This window comes from Choristoneura fumiferana, chromosome Z, assembly GCF_025370935.1.
Source record: "Choristoneura fumiferana chromosome Z, NRCan_CFum_1, whole genome shotgun sequence".
NCBI lineage: Eukaryota > Metazoa > Arthropoda > Insecta > Lepidoptera > Tortricidae > Choristoneura > Choristoneura fumiferana.
In genome coordinates this window covers 14,410,563-14,431,880 of record NC_133472.1, presented here as the reverse complement: position 1 = coordinate 14,431,880, position 21,318 = coordinate 14,410,563, and the positions used below count along the sequence as shown (strand labels likewise).

General features: G+C 37.2%; 2 protein-coding genes across 2 annotated transcripts in view; both read right to left on the bottom strand.

Annotated features, from left to right (window-relative positions):
• LOC141428649 (uncharacterized) overlaps positions 1–3,008 on the bottom strand; it is a 46,105-nt gene extending 43,097 nt beyond the window's left edge. The window contains exon 1 of the mRNA XM_074088660.1: positions 2,770–3,008. The gene's annotated coding sequence lies outside the window, so the exon portion shown is untranslated. The remainder of the gene's footprint in view (positions 1–2,769) is intronic.
• A 2,352-nt stretch (positions 3,009–5,360) lies between these two features.
• Positions 5,361–21,041, bottom strand: LOC141438720 (uncharacterized). Its single transcript, XM_074102646.1, has 7 exons — positions 20,907–21,041; positions 15,336–15,406; positions 14,058–14,079; positions 10,726–10,831; positions 8,358–8,528; positions 7,551–7,682; positions 5,361–6,139 (listed from the first exon to the last, which is right to left on the bottom strand). Exons 1-7 carry the CDS (start codon positions 20,921–20,923, stop codon positions 5,936–5,938), a joined length of 723 nt encoding a protein of 240 aa, XP_073958747.1. The 5' UTR covers positions 20,924–21,041; the 3' UTR covers positions 5,361–5,935.
• Between the last annotated feature and the right edge of the window lie 277 nt (positions 21,042–21,318).

The window sequence follows — 21,318 nt, the reverse complement described above, 5'->3', positions numbered from 1 at the left end:
CCGCCTCTTAACTTATTGAGTCGAGGGCTGTGATGTGCGCATTTAGTTTCATAGTCAACTATGAATAGATGCGAACAAGTTCCCAATAAAACAGCGACACGAGTGTTTTCTGATAATGCGATCTTGTTTTGATTCATGCTCGTTGTAGCAAGCGCAGCGCGTCGTGTTTTAAAAATATCACTTAGGTGTGCAACGATACTGTCCGTTTTGTTTATTGGGGGTCAGCAACTTTGTGCAAATTTTTCAATTATAGTCTGTTCGTGCGTCTGTCTGTCATAATAAGTATTTTGTAAGGAACAAATACAGGTAACGACTTGATTTACCAAAATAACAAAGCTAAACAATAATACCTGTCACAAATGAGTGTGTGGTCTTTTGAAGGTGTAAAAATAATAATTTCTTAATAAATAAATAAATCAAGGGTACATGCATAGGTATTCTGGTATTCTCTTTGACAAGCCTTCGACTTAAAATGTGACATGAACTCCATAAACTAAGACCTGGCAGAATTGTCCTCCAATGAACATAGCCAGCCATATTATTAAAAAAAACTAAGACTTCCAACACAAGTAAATGAAAAACTCCGAAAATCATAGATTCAATTCTGAAAGATGTCCCTACCTACAGTCATTCCATTTTTATTTTTGCACCCGCCAGAATGCTAAAGTTTAAAGTATTTTTTTTACAGTTTTTAATTTCTACATAACCATGTGCCGACTCCGACTCAAACTTAGCCGATTTTTTTCATATGATATGATCATCAATGTCTGGGTCAAAGACAGATGTTTATTTTGCATTTCCACCATTCTACATAATTATACTCGTACAGTCATCTGCATTAATATGTATAACACACAGCGGAGCGTGAAATATCTGACCCGTCCTGCCAACCCTAGTAATAGAGTCGTATCAGTTATTTATGCATGCTTTGTGTCAAATATTGCTGCTGGTGACTGTACAACTAATTAAGTAATAGTTAAGCACGTGTCATTTTACTTTGGCCCCACAGCCTTCCTTTCGTTCCCCAGCTACCTATGTGTTGTCGTTATCTGCCTATTCTTGTGATATCGGCAAAACTCCGGCAGCTGCACGTACCGTCCACAGGAATGCGCATCTGTCGCTTGACATTAGTTCGCCAACGCTGCGTGCGGCTGCGGCAGCTCCAGGGTGATAGGTAAGTAGGTAGCTGCCTGATGCCTACCGTAATCTAGAATTACATAGCCTATACTAATATAATAATTTCAACGCGAAAGTGTGTTATTGTACGTTTGTATGTTTGTCCGTCTCACGTCGTAACGGAGCGACGGATCGACGTGATTTTGGCATAATGGTAGTTTATGGGCCAGAGAGAGCCATAGGCTAATTTTTATCTCGGAAAAATGCATAGTTTCCGAGGGAACAGCGCGCGATAACCGAATTCCACGCGGACGAAGCCGCGGGCAAAAGCTAGTATTTTAAATATGTACAGTAGGTATAGGTAGTGTCACGAAAGTTGAAGTGAGTGATTACACATACAGTTACATGTCGTGTAATGACAGCATGATTTTGACATTTACATTATTTTCATTTCATTCATTATCCTTTTGTGCAGTCATTTATTTTTGTAGCTAGCTAGGTAAGTTACCCTGAATGAATGCAGAATCTTTACCACCGCGGGTCTCAGTTGCTATACGTAGTAACTTACACTTTGGTTGTATGATTTGATTATGTATGATTTGAAAGCATTCACGTGTTTTAGGATTCCATACCTCAAAAAGAATAAATGGAAACCTACCCTACCCTAACCTACTGAACAGATTGAATTGAAAACTGGTATAAGAATCCTCTCCACGCTGTTAGACTCGCACTTGTCCCATTTCGCAGGGTTGTTATTTGTACCTATTTTGGCAGTTCTGAAGATTCTAATTTTAATTAGGTAGGTACTTACTAGTTACCATTAACATGTAAGGTGTTACGTAATTAGGTATATTACATAGATTCTAGTTAGTTTGGTTTAGCTTTTAGTCTCCTAGGTATATTTTCGTGCCTTTTTTCCAAACAGCTCTTTTTCCACGTTGAACCCCTACCTACCCTTGTTTGCTAGATAAATAGGGTTATGTTCGGTACTTGCCTACGGTTTTGCCACGAGGTTTTTTTTCGCTTTTCAAACACCTTTCTTCACTATGACTAACGTGGTAGGTACGTAGGTAGGAAGGAATTAGGTAATCTATTATTTACATAGTGACTGTAGGCACTTAAACACCTAAATTGATGTTTTTCGCGCATTAGCTACAGTTTTGTGTATTTATAAATAGTAAATAAACATCATTAAACCTAATAGCATAGGCCATGTGCCATAATGTTATAGATAACAAATAAGAAAAGTGTGTTTCATTTGGACTAAGTAGGTATAATAGGGACCTACTTATAACTAGTTCAAACAAGTCAAAACAAGTCTCTTGAATAAATGTTGCAGCGTTTGCAGGTAAGCACCCTTATCTGCCCACTTAAAAAAACACCTAAGCATGTGAATTTATATTATGTACTTATGATTAAGGACATTACTTTGCACGTATGTGCTAATTTTGAAATAATTACTGAGTAAAATGCGAACATTTCTAATCAAATCAAATGCTTTGTGGTGGCATTGGGTCCATATGTATTTAGGTACAACGATGTAAGAAGACTTGCGAGTAAAATAAAACAAATCAAGCAGAAGTTCGTAAGCCATAAGTCACAAAAACAATTGATACATCCTCTGTGTAAATAAATATAAAAGTTACAACTTACCAAGTCACAACTTTAAATCCAACTTTCCATACAAGAGTAAAGTTCTGTCCTAGGTGTCACAGTGATGACGTCGCGTCGCAATATTTTCTTAAATAAATATTATAACTTTATCCTCGAGTTATGTAGGGATAGAAGATTAACTGATGTGTAATTCTGTCCGGAATTTCGTATCTTAAATTTGACACAATCAACACATCCCACCACGCGTGCGACCTGCGAGCAACTGAACTGACATTCACATTTTGTTCACTTGAGTGAGTGAGAGCGCGGAAGGAATGAGCTGAGGGAGGAGTGAGTGAGTCATTCATTCGTTCGCATGAACCGACCGATTGACGAGTGCATAGCGAGTGTGCGAGAGCAAGAGGCTAAAAACGATACTTCCATTCAATGTTGAATTGAATTATTGACGTTGGCAGCGCAGCAGGGCTTGTTAACGTTACCAAATTCACATTATAAGTAACGTTACGTAACGGTAAAAATCGTTAAAATTATGGTTACGTTACCCAAGTAACGTTACTTCATAACGGTAAATTTTCTTTACATAGTAGCTAATAGTAGGGCTTGTTAACGTTACCCAATTCACATTACTATAAAGTTAAAAAAGTAACATTACTTCAATCGGTAATTTTTGTTTTTCGTTTTTCCGTGACCATGAGACTGAAATGAACTCAAAACGTCGGGACCGAAATTATAATCGTGAATGCATAATATAATTATTTTTTGATACGAATTAAATACAAGCACATACATACATATCATTATGAACCTTCACGCTGTGTTAATGCGTATAATTAATACAATACAAATATTCTTTTCTCAAAAATGACCGTAAAAGTTGACATTATTCTTTACATATCAGAAGGTGAAGTGCATAGTTTATGGTCAGCGAAAAATTAAAAAGTTAAAACGATTGCAGGCGCGCTAGCTCGACAATAATGAATTAGCGCGCCTGCAATCAGTCACATTTTTTTTAAAGTTAAAAAGGCCATGGCAATATTGGCACAAGTCGTATACATACAGCCAAGTCTAATGGCCGGTATCAGATATTTTGTTGGAACTCCGGACTTTTTCTATTGGGTCTGAAATAGCTTGTGGTGTTTTCGGTGGAAAAATACACCTGCAGTTTATTTTTTAATGAAAAAAGGCGGGAAAGCATAAGAAAAATATTGGAATATAATTTAATTTTACAATATATTTTGAGAAAAAGTTTATTCTATTTCAGAATTATTCACCATTTTTGAGAAAAGCTTTATATTAGTCTCGGCTGGAATAGCAATTGCTGGCTTCGTATTAGTTAAACGGACTCGCAAGCTCGTCCGTTTAATACTCATACTCAGCCAGCAATTGCCTACTTCCAGGCCACGACAATAATCTACTATTTCTCAAACATCCAAGGAAATGTCGTCCTTATCTTTGTGGTACCTAATGGAATGCTAGTACGTGTTAGTATAGCACTTATTGAAAATTCGTTCTATTTTCAAATTAGAGGATAGTTATGGAATTTCATACAACATTATCACATTAACATTATATATATATTGTCTTTTATTTCAGTGGGTTATTTTATTTTATCTACACCCATATCATCTATAATGCATTCAAAAATGGTTCAAAAAACCGTTGGCAATGACCAGCAACCGATTTTACTATGCCTCGTTTCATAAAACCACACACGTGTTTTAAGGATCCTCATTACGTAATAGCTGCGTAAACTACTATTATTGACTATCTAACATAGTTTGTGAATGATGTGTAGGTGTAGGTATTTAATTTTTAATCTCTTATTTATCTAGATTATATAATTAGGTTATGTAATCAGGTATTCAATATATTATGACGGGAATAGAAAAAAAAACAATTAATTGTACGGTTTATACCTAAAACGAGTGGTTTTTAATTAAAATAAGTTATTGTTTCCGACATGGTATTATTTTCTTGGATTTATTTGAGAAAAGCACTATACAAGCCTCGGCTACTAATCGTCCGGCAATCCCCTATTTCGCGGCCTCTGCAGTAATACTATTACCCCACTAGTGGGTTTTTTTTTTTAATTTTCCATTTTAAAATTTTACAAGCAAAGAGTTTTAAATGCCAAAAATAAAAAATATCGACTTATACGTAGAAAAATGTATAAATGTACAAAAACTAAGTATCATAATATTTGCACAATTGATTGTAATAATTATAAACTGTAATTGAATTACCTCAGATTTTTAATGATTTCCACCTTTTATTTATTCGAAAAAATCGCAGTGGCTGAACGCGTCGAACTTTGCCTGATAATTTTAGCTACTTAATCTAATTAAAAACAAAACTTACGCTACGCATGCGCATTACGGACGCGCCATTTTTGTAAAACTTTGCGTTGTTTTGTTTTTATTTTTCAATTTTGTGTTATTAATTGCCAATTTTCTCACAAATGTATTGAAAAACGTCGTATGATACACGAATGGCAAGGTTTTACAAACTCGTGACGATCACTCGTTAATTCATTCGTAAAACCTTACTTACCAACCTCGTACCACAAATGACTATGAAAATTAACGGAAATCAAAAATAACACGTAGGTAGTTAGAGCGGTTTTATTTCTTGTTAAAATAAAAACTTTAATTGTCAAAAATTAAAAACAGATATTTGTTATAAAAAAACTTTTAAATAATTACAGTACTGAACAGACTACAGTTTTCCACATTTTAATAATACAATAGTTTGTTATAAAATTCTATTAGCTATTACCAAGGGGTCATCCATAAATTACGTGACACACACCCACAGGCAGTTTGTGACACAAGAATAAAGTTTTGACTGTTTTAATAGCAACATGTATGACAAGGGTGGGGGGCTAAAAATGGTCAAAATTAGTTTGACGTACTTTATGGATGGGCCCTAAAGCTTGAAACTCTCTGACAGCGATGGCGGAGCGGTTCCGGTTGTAATATTTGAGGTAACATAAAAGAGTGCATAGAATATCGCGCGGGAAATACGCGTGGCGCGGTATTCTATGCGGACTTTCATGTTAGCTTGAATATTACATTTACCGCCTCCGCGCCACGAAGCACCGCTCCGCCACCACGGTCTTAGTGCGTTTCAAGCTTAACATATGTAGGAACAGATGTATCAACAGGTCCTTAAGTTTTTACCTAAAGGTATGTGTAGTTTATTTAGTTTATTTCTTCTTCCCCTTAGCGGGTAGCTTCTTGGCATGGCGCAGGTACTTGTACTGGCCGAAGGCGGCGCGCACCATGACGCCGCGCCACCACGCCTGCAGACGCGTGGCGGCGGCGCGCAGGCGCGCTTCTCGCGCCAGCCGCGCGGCGCGCTCGCGCTTGAACGTTAGCCATCCGCGCATCTCTCCCTCGTGCAAGTCGTACTGGAAGAAAGCCGTAGCCCCGTAGGAATGATTACACACACAGCTACATAAGAACTGGTGGCACAAAAGGAGAATGAATTAAATGTACAGTCGGCCCATGAAAATTATAAGCAACTTAAAACCATGTCACATTGACATTGACAACCTATTTTATCACGCGTACCACTCTGCCTTGATCTGGTATTAAACAAAGTATTAAAGTGGTCAACATTTTCATGCGCCGACTGTACATACACGACATGTTATTTACTACATAAACAGATGCAGCAATGCATATTGGTTTAACATTTTCCAAAATTTATCGTGCTCTCTCAATCTCAAAGACAGGCGAAATGACGCTAGATGTCGTTAGTATCGTGAGGTTTTTACGTTAGACGTTACGGTGTCTATACCTTCCGCCGCCTAACTTTGCCTAAAAGTCCACGACTAGTACCACAAAAACTATAAAGGTATAATTCCAATAATTGAATAGGCACTACTAGTATATCGTTAAAGCGATTCGAACACAATCCGGGAGTAACGTAAAGACGTCGCATAAAAAATGTATCTCAAAAATGCGTCAAAAATAGCCGTTTTAACATTAAACACTAAATAATTTATATCAATGGTAAAGTATATGAAAGTGTCACTCATTAACCGACTTCAAAAAAGGAGGAGGTTCTATGTTCCAATGTTTGTATTTTTTAATACAATAGTTGGTTTCGAATAATATTGGCTGGTTAGATAGATGTATAGGTGGAGTCATTGTCATTCACGATAACGCGTTAAACGCGTGCCTTGGTTCAGCCATCTAAATCTGCTTCGCCGACAACCTCACACTCCCCCCCCCTCCCAATTATTTACGTCTATATTATACCAGGCTTTGCAGGTTTTCCCGTCGTTTTATCGCCTCCATGTAGAGATCGCGCACATAGCTCGTTTATTTGCGCCGTGTCGTCGGATTCGAACACAATCCGGGAGTAACGTAAAGACGTCGCATAAAAAATGTATCTCAAAAATGCGTCAAAACTGAGTATTAAGTAATGAACTATTAGCTATTAGGCAGATTTATATGGCGCGTGGTACCTATAGCGATATTTCGCCTGTCTTTTAGCCTTAATTAGCTTCAGTGCCCATCGTATCGTACCTACAGCCGTTTTAACATTAAACACTAAATAATTTATATCAATGGTAAAGTATATGAAAGTGTCACTCATTAACCGACTTCAAAAAAGGAGGAGGTCCTAGGTTCCAATGTTTGTATTTTTTAATACAATAGTTGGTTTCGAATAATATTGGCTGGTTAGATAGATGTATAGGTGGAGTCATTGTCATTCACGATGACGCGTGCCTTGGTTCAGCCATCTAAATCTGCTTCGCCGACAACCTCACACTCCCCCCCCCCTCCCAATTATTTACGTCTATATTATACCAGGCTTTGCAGGTTTTCCCGTCGTTTTATCGCCTCCATGTAGAGATCGCGCACATTCGCCAGCCGCTCGTTTATTTGCGCCGTGTCGTCGGAGTATCGAACTCGCCAGTACTCTAAGGATGCTTCGCGCTCCTGTAAGATAAATTAACGAAAGTTACTCGGGGCTACCTACTACGAGTATATCAACTAACATGGAATATATCAAGTTAAAACGCTCAACGTTTAAACTCAAAATCTGGCAGAATATACATATAAGTTATTATTTATACCTGTAAAAAGAAAGGGATAGTAAAATTGGACGCAACTATAGTAAAACCTAGAGAAAATTGGTTCAGTTTCGAGGAGGCTTTTACCTGCAACGGGATTCTTGCAGAATATTTTTTCCTTTATGTAAACTTACACTAAAGTAACTACAATTACGTTACGATACTAACAAAATTACACTGAAAAAATCAAATTCTGTATAAATTATCGTTTTTTTTTTACTTTATTTTATTTATTTATATTAAATTTATTTATAAATAAATTAATAAAATAAATAAAATAAAATATTATATTATTATTATTTTAAATTTATTTATAAATAAATTAATAAAATAAATAAAATAAAGTAAAAAAACCATATAATTTGTACAGAATTTGATTTTGCAGTGTAATTTTGTTAGTATCGTAATTGTAGTTACTTTAGTGTATACACACACACACACACACACACACAAGTATATAATAAGTACCTGTACCCAACCATGTTTTATAAAGTAAAACATTTCCTCGCTTCCTGATACTGAACTGTAACTGTAAGCGCACCTTTATTTGCAGTTCGAATGATTTGACGAGTTCTTGATGCACGCGAGCCTCGTGGTCGACCCGCGGCGCAGTCGCACCCGCCCACTGGTATCGCAGTTCGAGGGCCTCGGCGCGCGCGCCTAGCCAGCGTTCGGCGTAGCGCAAACGCGTACCGGCGTTCAAGAGGTCATCCTACGAGTACAACAGGTTGACTCCGAAAAAAGTGTTACTAGCACGTTAACCCGTTCCGCGTCCTAGAGACTACTTTAGTTCCTAACTTTTTTGTGCGGCAGATGTCCTAGAGACTAATGGTAATGTAGTCTCTAGGACGCGTGACGGGTTAATTTATTTTTAAAACTACCGTCAAAACCGTTTATAGCGACACCAGTTACTTATAACGATGGAGGATGTAAAGACCAAGAAAAAAGTCCCAACATACCAACATACCTTCATACCAAAATAAACTGGTTACTTATACCTGGGTGTTTTATGAATAAAATTTAAATCTCTCCTGCAGGGCTACTACGAAACTCGAAACTCGAAGTTCGTATCGTACCGTCCCTTTCGCTCTTGTATTAAATAATATAAGTGCAGAGGGACCGCACGACACGAACTTCGAGTTTTGAGTTTCGTAGTAGCCCTGCTGTTCGGAAAGTTTAATTTTCATGGGTAGATAGAGATAGCCGGGTGGAAAATAGCGTTTTCATCTCTAGAGTGGAAAGTATTTTTTTTTTATATTTCGGTTAGCCACGGAGTCGAAGATAATTGAGTTACGTCAATGACACTTTTTTTTCATGTTTCGGCATGGCCATCTAGATGCACGTCGGTTAAGAAAGAGATGGAAGTCATTCGTGAAATGTGAAAGAAAGAGATGGAATATACAAATCCTACTAATATTATAAATGTGAAAGTTTGTGAGTGGAGTATGTTTGTTACTTCTTCACGCTGAAACGGCTGGACGGATTTGGATGAAATTTGGTAATAAGTTAGTTTATAAACTGGATTAAAACATAGGATACTGTTTATCGCGATATTCCTACGGGATAGGGATAAAATCTCTAAATAACAACTGCTGAGCTTAGAGTCAAGAAATTTGGTATGTAGGTAGCTGGACGACTGGAATAATAATACATAGGCTACTTTTTATTCCGATGTTCCCACAGGATAGGGATAAAATCTCGAACTAATAACCGCTGGACTAGAGTCATGAAATTTGGTATGTAGATAGCAGGAATCTGGAATATAACACATAAGCTACTTTTTATCTCGATATTCCCACGGGATAGGGATAAAATCTTGAAATAACAACCGCTAGATTTAGAGTCATGAAATTTGGCATGGGTGTTTTAATTTAACGTCAATGAAAACCGGGATGTAATTTTAGGGAATTCCCACGAGAATTTAATAAAATCCCGGAATTTCAATTCAACTGCTGTATTTTATGATTTACGCGTGCGAAGCCGCGGGTAAACGCTAGTAGGTAATAAAGGTCAAACTTCTACGTTCGGCGTTCAACCTCCAGTTTTGTATATAATTAAACTCCTTGGTCGTGACCAACTCGATTTTTTTATAGTCGTCCGTGGCAAGTGGCCAGTCGAAAAGGTACCGTTGGAGATTGGATATAAGTAAGTAAATTCAATTTATTATTATTCTATTTTTTTTGTAGTATTTTACTTTCCTCACAGTCAAATGAAAAGTAGAGTCTAAATCGGGTGAATGCGAAAGTTTGTGTGTGTGTGTGTGTGTGTGTGTGTGTGTGTGTGTGTGTGTTTGTTACTCCTTCACGCTAAAACGGCTGGACAGATATGGATAAAATTTGGTATGTAGATAGCTGGACATCTGGAATAACACATAGGCTACTTTTTATCCCGATATTCCCACGGGATAGGGATAAAATCTTGAGATTTCAAGCGCTTTGTTTTAAGTCTTGAAATTTTGGACAGTTGTTCTCAACCTCAATGAAGATCACGATATAAAGTTTAGGAATTCCCAGGGAAATTTTATAAAATCGCTGAATTTCAATTGTACCAGATCGAATAGTTTACGCGTGCGAAGCCGCGGGTAAATTCTAGTCACATAATATAAGTCTCGACACAAACATAGTCTAAACTTAGAATCGCAGATCGCGATATATTATCAGATCACGTTCCTGGTCGCACTTAGAACCTGCCCAAAGCTTCCTTTAAGCTTCCTTTAGTCTTTGTGGGCACACTTAGGCACTTCAACTATCCACAATATTGAAACTCCGTATTTCCTTTCTAAATTAAATTACAAAAATCAATCTTCAAATTAAGACAATAACTTCAATTTGGTGAAAGAAAGCGATAATACTAACTTGATCAAATTGAGAACAAAGTTTGCTTATTAAGCTTTGTTTTGTTCAACTTACTTTTAATTTATCCCGAAGAACAGCTACTTGATGGTCGCCTTTGCAAAGCTCTAGAGCCCATTCATTACGCTTTAATTGCAGGTTTTCAACCACCGACTTCTGAGTCCTGTGAAAATGAATATTTTTATTGGTAACTTATTACTAGGCTTTTTGTATTTGATTTAATTGGTCTGTATCGGTAGGTATCTGTCTCTAAACGTGAGTTGTTATCACATAGGCAACTAATAATGAGAACATTTTGCTACTTGTTCACTCCTGCTTTTAATTCGCACTTTTTTGTGTTGTCATATAGCTTTTAATTAATAACGGAACCTTTACCTACTCATCATTGAAATCTGTTTTTTTTTAACTCTACACACATCTCTCACATTTTGAGCAATTAACTTGTGACTGATTGACCTAGTAAAATAAGTTAAATAAAATTAGCCATATGACCTATATGGGCCCGTCGAGCTTTTGCTCTCGTGTAATGCCATTTCTATTTATTAATAGGTATTAGTTCTGTGGTTGTTATTATAAACCTGGGTTATTGATATCGTTTCACCTATTGACCTAGTCCCAAACTAACCCAAGCACGTACCTATTAGGTATAGTAGGTTTAAAAGTGTTAGTACGAGTATCCTTAAGAACAAACATACCTATGGCTATCTATAGGTACAGAATAAACTGCACCGACCGGAGATCGAAGCCACAACCTCAAGCTTCGTAGATGCAATATTAAATTTCTCCAATCACCGGGCCACGGATTCTAAACGTGGCCGATTTAGTTAGGGGACAGTGGCATTAAAACGCTCACGAAGAAATAAGATCATTAAGATCCCTTATGTAGTAAATAAAAGAAAACCGACTAAGAGCATGTCGGACACGCCCAAAATAGGGTTCCGTAGCCATTACGAAAAAATTAAGTAATATTTTTCTAAGGATTTCGTATTTTATACGGAATCTTCCAAGTTTAGGTATATTTTATACCTTAGGCTGCTATTTACTCTTAAACTACTAATAATTCTCAAGCAGACTCAGCAGTTATAGTTTTCCTTGTAAGTTTGATATAAGTACTCAGTACAATTGTGAATTTTTTCAAATTTTTCCACTCACTGGTTTAGATTTTAGAGGGGGGGGGGGGGGGACGCGCGAATTCATGTACCTAGCTGTAAAATCTCCTTTTAAAGACTTTCCCTGAAGAATAAGATGTGCGAGGAATATCCCTTCGCCTGATCAAGAATATAATAAGACAAAATCGAGTCTGACAGTTAATTACTTAGACAGGCGATGTGATAACCGTAACCCATATTTTTATTTCTGGTTTAAAGGAACATCTCCGACTTTCGTAAATACATTTTTTACAAGGCGTTAAATACGGTTGTAACAGTATATAAAGTACGTATGAAGACACGCTAGTTCTGAGGGGCCTGGTAAAGGGTTAATGAAAAATTTCACTTTAAGGTTGAATATTTCACAAACAAATCACTGAATCGAAAAACTGTCTTTGCAAACCCCGAATGGTTTTAAAAGACCTATCCAACGATACCCCACACTATCGGGTTGGATGAGAAAAAAAAATCACCTCCACTTTACGTCTATGGGAGGTACCCTAAAAAAATGTTTTTTTGAATTTTTTATTGTACTATTTTGTCGGCATAGTTTACATATATATCCGTGCAAAATAACAGGTTTCTAGCATTGATAGCCCCTGAGCAAAGCCGCGGACGGACGGACAGACAGACGGACAGACAGACAGACAGACATGGCGAAACTATAAGGGTTCCGTTTTTGCCATTTTGGCTCCGGAACGCTAAAAAGCGGCAGCTTCAGAAAAAAAATCTTAAAGGGGCGGTGGGCAAAATGAGTTGAGAACTTATACCATTGGTTAACCGGTTGTTTAATTTATATGTTTTATCATCATCACTGTATAGCAATTACTAACTGCGTAAGAGTTTCGTCGGTAAGCCTCAGCGCAGCGGCGGCGCGAGCGCGCCCTTCCTGCGTCTGCGCCGCTCGTCGCAACGCGTTCCATTGGCCCAGCTCCGCCACTTCCACCAGCGACTTGCGGATCACATCTCCCACCATTACACTAAAATGTCATAGAGTACCTAATGCAATAAATTCCGTGAGTGGGAAGGAGATTTTGATGTATTGTCAGTGCCTTTACGCTCCGGGTATACGCAATTCAGGGTGAAGATGCCCGTTCCAGAGACACAGGAATCCGAAGTAGTAACAAAGCCTTATAATTCTTATACCCCTGGTAAGAAGAAGCATTGCACAGGATGCCATTAACATTGTTTGACAAGAAGAGTAGTTATACTTACTAGTTAGGTGCAGGGTTTTAAGGTAGCTACCTAACGCTGCTGATGCATCAAAATAGTATCCCAACGCAAAGCTATGCAAAAAATTTGATAATCATAATCATGTGGTATGTAATTCATAAATAAATGCTTTGACTTCGGCAGTCACCGAAGTACCTAAACATTAAATGTTGGTGCTCATTTGTTTTCAGCAATAAAAGAAAACCTTAATTTTATTTTAATGTTCGAATGTTTTTTTGGATACCGATTTTAAGTTCCGAAAATACTATTCGAAGATAGTAAAAGCTGCTGATTACTACAGAATCATGACTTAAATTAAATTTTCGACCACTCGACGACGATTACTCTCGTGTACCTACCTATAGTTATATCACATATACATATATTTGAATTATATTTTCGAGTGATATGTTTTCAAAAATCGGTCACTCTTTTATTGAGTTGAGTTGGATTCGATTAGAATATTATTAGACTATACTAAATGCTAGTTAACTTAAATGTACTGTGGAGCCATCTGTGAGGGTATTCATCGTAACGTAACTTACCGGTCGGCAACGAGCTTGTTGTATTGCGCCTTCTCGTTTTTGCGAGCACACTTCCAGTATCGACTTCGAAGCTCTGTGCTGCCCTCTGGAAATATGGACTCAGAGTAGCACAAGATGGCAGTGTAAGTATGCCTCGCTCTAGTTCGCAAATTCGTCCATTTCCGTTCCTCTTCCTATAGCTAGCTAATTCTTAGCCATACAGTTCCAATTATGTTTCAAAGTATTTTTATATCGATTATAGTTTTCAAAGATTTGTATAGAATTAATATAATAAAATAGGAAACATAGCATTCATAATAATCAAACTATCGATCGACATTCTATCTAAACGCATTATAATGTATCTATTATATAACATATATTTTTCGTGCAATTCATCAAGAAATCATTATCATTATTTCTAGAAAATAAGTTTTTGGGCCATTATTCGAGCGTTTCAGCCGTCTCATTTTTCTGGACACTTTTCTGTAAAAATGGCGAATACTCTGACGCCAGTTTTTTGTTATCTGGTAGAAATACACGAGCTCTAACAAATAATCGAAAACGACATCAAAATCTACAGCCAATTCGTAAATTACGTGATCAGATAAATGAGGTGGTTGAAACATTCGAATAATTGCCCTTTTCGTAAAAAAATCATTTTTGATACAAACATTTCAAGTCAATCCGACTACTGGAAGTTGGTCAAATTTAACTTGCAAGATTTGATTACAGACAGAAAACGGTACAGCTGAAACTAAATAAAAGCTTTTAAAAACAAATCACCTTGATGACGGTGCTCATTTTAATTGAGGTGTAGGTACCTATTCATTTCAAAGTTACTTAAGTAGTAAAAGTAAATTTTTATTACGGCTATCTTTGAAGAAGGATGATGAGACCAGATTTTTTAATCCTAGTTACATTGAGGCCTTCATAATAATCGTTGTAGGTTAGCAGTACTAAGAGTACATACTGGCAAATACCTAAATCTAGTACAAAATCTACAACGTTCCACAGTGGGCGACAATTCAGTTGGTTCGAGTATATCTACATATATTGGTGCCTGGAAAGATATACTAAGATATTTGGAACATCAATACTCGTTGAAACGATTCTTCTTATTTATTGTTGTCTTTCAGTAGTTTTTTTTTTAATTAAATGTTCCATTGGTATTTGTAAAAATGCTTTCATTGTACCTAAACGTTGATTTTAGCGAAATACTCATAGCAAACATAGATCGGCAAAAACATGTAAGACCACTAGAATCAGAATATTGAATTTAAAAGACTTTTCATTGAAATAACAGATTCATTGGAACGAGCGTTGGATGTAGTCTAGTCTGAAAAATTAAAAAATTATAGTATACAAGTACGAGTATATAGCTCAGTCGGTGTCCTAACATAAAACATAAGGTACTCGTAGGATCTATATATTTTATTGTAATTAATATGAAAAAATCGACAGTGTGATAGAGAAACCACTGTACTTTTTCTTTTAGCGAGTGCTCAAAGTACCCAGTCATAAATGTACCTATAAAAAATTACTTAGATGTTTGTACCCACATAAATCGAACTACGTTTATATAGGCAGGTCTACTGCACGGCGGCAGACGAGTTGTACTTTTAAATTGAAAAATAATTTGTGTCACAGCGAGATTGGAGAACTTGAGTTAATGTAGGTAGGTAATCAAATCAGAACTGAAAGGGGCCGTTTCTCATTTTTGCTATGGGAGACGAAAGCTATTTGTTTGTAGATAGTTACATGGATTAATTACATTGCTTACCCTGAATCCTTAGCTGAAGTAGAGCCACCTCCAATACCAGTGCGAACAGCAGCGCGTCCATTTTACTAATCCTTAATTAACAAAATTTGTACTTAATGCACTAATAGTGAGAGCGATGCATTTTGTATGTAATAATTGATATTTTAGTGTGTTCAGCTATGTGTAACTAAGATTGAATCAGCGCATAGGTAGTTAAATCAACTCTTGAGGCGGAACCTGAGGTATCTACGTACGTATACATAGGTATATACAATATTCTATTAGTCTAAGATGGTTTTGATAAATCCTTCGAAAATACTTAAACGAAAATTTAGTGTGAAATAAATTAATAGTTTAAAAAACACTAGAAAAACACGCTTTTATAAATGCACGTACAAAAATAAATTATGGATCGTTCAAGTTGTCTCTATTTCTGGGCTGAAGTATAAACTATGTGCTTTTAATTATAATATTTGATTGTAAAAGCGAAAGGGCGCTGGAACAGGAGACTTTCTTGTTAACAAATACTTATACTAACTTCCTGGCGAAAGCTGCCCCCACGCTTTTACAATCAAATATTATAATTAAAAGCACATAGTTTATACTTCAGCCCAGAAATAGAGACAACTTGAACGATCCATTATTTATTTTTTGTTTTTACGTGCATTTATAAAAGCGTGTTTTTCTAGTGTTTCTAGTGTTTTTAAACTATTAATTTATTTTATACTTTTTGGTCTTTGTTAACGAAATATCTACACTATTCAATATATAATAGGTTTGTTATAACCTTGAAACCAGATCGTGATCAAAGTCCATTACGTGGCCTTTCTCACAAGTGCAAACACGGCTATGATACGATATTCCATCATGGAATTCCAGTGCCTATCTTCCGGCTTCATCATTAGACCTTGAAACCTGATCATGTTCAAAGTCCATTACATGGCCTTTCTCATAAGTGCCAACACGACTATGATACGATGTGATATTCCATCATGAAGTTCCAGTTTATATCTTCCGGCTCCATCATCAGATCAGTTCGACAGTACCATATTATTGTATTGTCATCACAACTACATACAGCTGCCAATTTTCATTACGCTACGACCCTTGGAAGATGGTTAAATTAGTAACCTTAGATTCTATTACATAGTTACATACAGGTCAACCTAATAAAAGCGTGTTAAAAATGGTAAAAGTTGCATTAAGTTTATTACGGCGCCCTATACGGTTGCGGAGTCCCGCAGCTCGTCAATATAATGATGACAAGTCCAAATTTTTTCTCGGAATACTGAACTTCAAAAGTTTCCCTCTAAATAAGTTAATTAGAGCGCACATGTTTCTCTTGTTTGCCAAGAAAGCGTTGATTTGAACGATAACTTTCCGGTCGACTAATTTTTTACCATTTATTTTTGCTTATAATATGTGTTTGATAAATGAGGGCTATCGCGTATGAATTCGCCGCTAGAGGCGCTAGTGCAGCGAGAGGTCTCCGAAATGTCAAATGTCACTGTTTTTGGGTGAGCTACGCGAGTTATTATTTATAATTTAGAAAAATGTTGTGAATAATTTGCTATATCTGAAATTAATTATGGCAAATATGCGTTACGGGACAATGAGTGTCTGCGTTTTGAGACAGTTTTGTCTTTCGGAAACCTTTTTCCTCCCATTTTTCCGAACAAAACGGGACTACGCAACACTGTGACATACTTGATATTTTTATGGTGTAAATTTTGTTTTTACACGCTTAATAACAAACTAACCACTAAGTTTACTTCAGGTAGGACCTTTGTCTACAGAACAGTGGCGCCACTGGTGAGCGCGGTAACGGTAGCCCTCATTGTGTCATTATTTTATTGGCACTCGTGCAGTCGAGGAAACTGAGTCATTTGCCATCGAGGAAACTGGATCATGTACCAGGGTAGAACCTTTGTGCTGCTAGACAAATGTCATCTTGACATCCCATACATTTTCCGAGGAAATCATAGCAAAGTTGTCTATGAAAAGGTTCCATCCGGTACGTGATTCAGTTTCTTCGACTGTGTCATAAAAATAGCTTGAAAATAAGGTAGTATCTTGTAATCGATCTGGGTAGCTATTATTTTACAGTTTAATCGATAAAATAAATTATACAGGGTCTACTTCAATTAAGAAGACACTTCCCAAATTCAATTGATAAGTACTAAATTTACAAAAAACCGTTACATGGAAAAAGATTTATTATCTTACTCAAAGCAAGAGCGTTCCTGCATATGATTTGGCTTAATTGCAGAACTAATGTGTGACGTCATCGAAGTGTAATTATTTAATTAAATTATGTATTTTGAATGTCAGCTTTCAAATAAGTATATCATGCGTTTTATCATCTTGATGTTTCTATTTCAAATGGGATGAGATCCCGTATATGCACTGACAACCAAATTGTATCGTATCTTCATAAAATGGATGTAATTTGCAGACACGGTACTTAATCATTTTATTATCTTTTACAGTAAGACGACCTTTTTATTGTACTTGACGTAATAGGTATTCTGGGTATTTGACATGCTTTTGTTTAAGTAAATTCGCTGAAATTGAGTTCAGTATATTGTAGAACGTTTTCGCAACAAGCGACTGAGGTAGTGACATGTAAATGACAATGGGTAGGTATAAATACACCCATAGTGAAACCAGTCCTTAGCAGAGGGGAGACCAATGAGAGTTATTACAGAGGAAAGTAGCGACAACGTCGATTTTTGGGAACTTATTAACAGCACGCGTTTGATAGTTCGAGACTTGAACTAAAAACCGACCAAGAGCATGTCGGACACGCCCAAAATAGGGTTCCGTAGCCATAACGAAAAAAATAAGTAATATTTTTCTAAGGATTTCGTATTTTATACGGAATCTTCCAAGTTTAGGTATATTTATTTTATACCTTAGGCTGCTATTTACTCTTAAACTACTAATAATTCTCAAGCAAACTTAGCCGTTATAGTTTTCCTTGAAAGTTTGATGTACTTACTACCACCCTGAATTTTTTCAAATTTTTTCCACCTACCTGTTTAGATTTTAGAGGGGGGAGGGGGGACGCTCGATTTTAATGAAAATTTGCACTTTAAAGTTGAATATTTCGCAAAAAGATCAATGAATCGAAAAATCGTCAAAGCAAACCCCTAATGGTTTTAAAATACCTATCCAACGATACCCCACACTATAGGGTTGGTTGAGAAAAAAAAATCACCTCCACTTTACGTCTATGGGAGGTACCCTAAAAAAATTGTTTTTGTTGTACCATTTTGTCGGCATAGTTTACATATATATCCGTGCAAAATTACAGCTTTCTAGCCCTCTGATAGTCCCTGAGCAAAGCCGCGGACGGACGGACGGACAGACAGACAGACATGGCGAAACTATAAGGGTTCCGTTTTTACCGTTTTGGCTCCGGAAGCCTAAAAATGATCTAAAAAACTATACGTCTCAAGGTCACAACATACAGAAAACATTAAATAATTGTTTTATGTAGGAACATAATAGTACATTACTGCAGAGGCCATGAAGTAAGGGATTGATGGACGAGTTCGGGGTAGACGGATAAAACGAGTCCAGCAATCCCTGTTCTGGCCGAGGTTTGTATAGTGCTTTTCTCAAACAATTTGAGGAAATATTTCATCCATCCATCGCATCGCATCGCATCGCATCGCATCGCATCGCATCGCATCGCTTCGCATTCGCATTCGCATCGCATCGCATCGCTTCGCATCGCATCGCTTCGCATCGCTTCGCATCGCATCGCTTCGCATCGCTTCGCATCGCTTCGCATCGCTTCGCATCGCTCGCTTCGCATCGCTTCGCATCGCTTCGCATCGCTTCGCATCGCTTTCGCATCGCTTCGCATCGCTTCGCATCGCTTTCGCATCGCTTCGCATCGCTTCGCATCGCTTCGCATCGCTTCGCATCGCTTCGCATCGCTTCGCATCGCATCGCTTCGCATCGCTTCGCATCGCTTCGCATCGCTTCGCATCGCTTCGCATCGCTTCGCATCGCATCGCATCGCATCGCATCGCTTATCAGAGTAGTGGTGGTTGGCTGTTCGTAATTTTTCCTTAATCAGTTTAATGTTAGTAAGCAAATTTAAAAAGTTAGAGCAGCGGACAATAATGGATTTTCATACATACTTCATGGCCTAGGCCAAGAAGTTATGTAGGGAGGTGATAGGGAGCCATAAATGAGAAACTTCATGTCTCCATTTCGTGACATTAACGCATACATTTCCGAGCATGTTTGAGAAAAAAATAACTTTGCTACATAAATAAAATATTCTTTTGACAAGTCGAGCTATTGTCATAAGCCGAAAGCGTCAACCCTTAATTCTAACCCCAACTACGGGGTGAGATGGGATTGTCTACTATTATGTGTTTATCGTTGAAACTATGAAATGAAACAAAAAAATATCATTGACAAACTAAAATGCATACATCCGGAACCCTTTTTTTGTATATGTGTGCAACATATAAAAATGAACTTTTATCCAGGTTTGAACTTCGATTTCGTCCCTATTCACCCCGTTTTTCGGTACCTTCCTCCACTACCTCTAGAGAGAAAATTAAAGCACGCGTAGCTGTGGAAAGCTTTTTCCAACAAAAGTCAAATTATAGCCGATTACCGCAGATTATAGCCGATTCAGTTTCCTCAACTGCTCTGTACCTATTGTACAATAGATGTTCAAGGTAGCGGAGCGGTGCAAATAGATTGGTTTGATACCTAATGACCAAAGGATAGGTACTTACTATCAGTTTCGATAAGATACATTTGTGTTTATGCTGACGATCGTACATACGTCTAGATACTGCAGGGCTACTACGAAACTCGAAACTCGAAGTTTGTATCGTACCGTCCCTCTCGCTCTCGTATTAAATAGTATAAGTGTCAGAGGGACAGCACGACACGAACTTCGAGTTTCGAGTTTCGTAGTAGCCCTGCTGATTATGGCCGCACCGTGTCGAAATTATAATAGGGCGAGGGTACGTTGAATTCGATAAAACGCAATCAAAGCGTTTTGCCATAGTTTACTTACTAATCAGGACACGTAAGCGGAAAATTGGCCATAGAAACGTCTTCATTATCATTTTTGCACTGAAAAAGTCTCATAGCCAGCAATACATGTCGGAGATGTCCATCATAATATAATGCCCCTACGAGTAGTTGTCGAAAACCCCTGTCATCCCAAACCGTGCAATAAATAATCAAGTTCATTTTCACGGAATAAAACATTTGGTTTGCGAAGTAGTGTAGTGCGTTGTTCGTCAGCAAAACTGGTAGAAAGAGTTTTTCGTAGCATTGTATAGGAACTACAAGTGTATATAAATATACCTACCTACCTACTTAGATATGTATTGTTATTAGTGATCGCAACTATTCAATTCGCAAGCAAAAATAATAAAACGTCCCGGTATCGCAACATCTTGAGCTCTTTTCGCCCGCCTTTCATTATTCCAGTCCGCTAAAGTGCGGTGCTAAAGTCAACGAATTTATTTAAAAAAATGTAAAACTTGACGTTATTAAAGCGTAAAGGTGATTAAAGCGAGAAAAAGTTGTAATCTATTTTTTACCCACCTTTCTTCTTTATCCATTTGAGTCGAATATAACGCAACACGATAAACAACTGATATTATAGTTCTGTTCTGTTCTCTAACAATGACAATAATAATTGTCAAGGACCTGAGGCCGTATTTAAATGACAGATTTCGCAAAAAACTGTCATTTGATTGCGATCGCGAGCGTCAGAAACGTTAGACAATACGGCCTCTGCTTAGTTTAATTGTAATAAACATACTGAGTCTCTAAGCGACGAAAGTCGCTGACTTCCTATTGACGATTGTTTAGTCGATAATATGAGTCTCAATCAACGAAGGAATAAATCCAACGGCCTTGTGAGATCTACGTAGGTGCTTCGAGTATGATGAAAAATTATAGGTAGGTGTTCGATAAAACACTTTTACATACTGTATGTGTTTTAACGTTACAA

What these genes read in the sequence shown, in the direction of transcription:
- LOC141438720 (XM_074102646.1), bottom strand. An exon ending in AACAAAAAACTGGCGTCAGA is followed by an intron (nt 10,832 to 14,057) that starts GTATTCGCCATT and finishes TCATTTTCACAG; the next exon opens with GACTCAGAAGTCGGTGGTTG. An exon ending in TTCTTCGGGATAAATTAAAA is followed by an intron (nt 8,529 to 10,725) that starts GTAAGTTGAACA and finishes TTGTACTCGTAG; the next exon opens with GATGACCTCTTGAACGCCGG.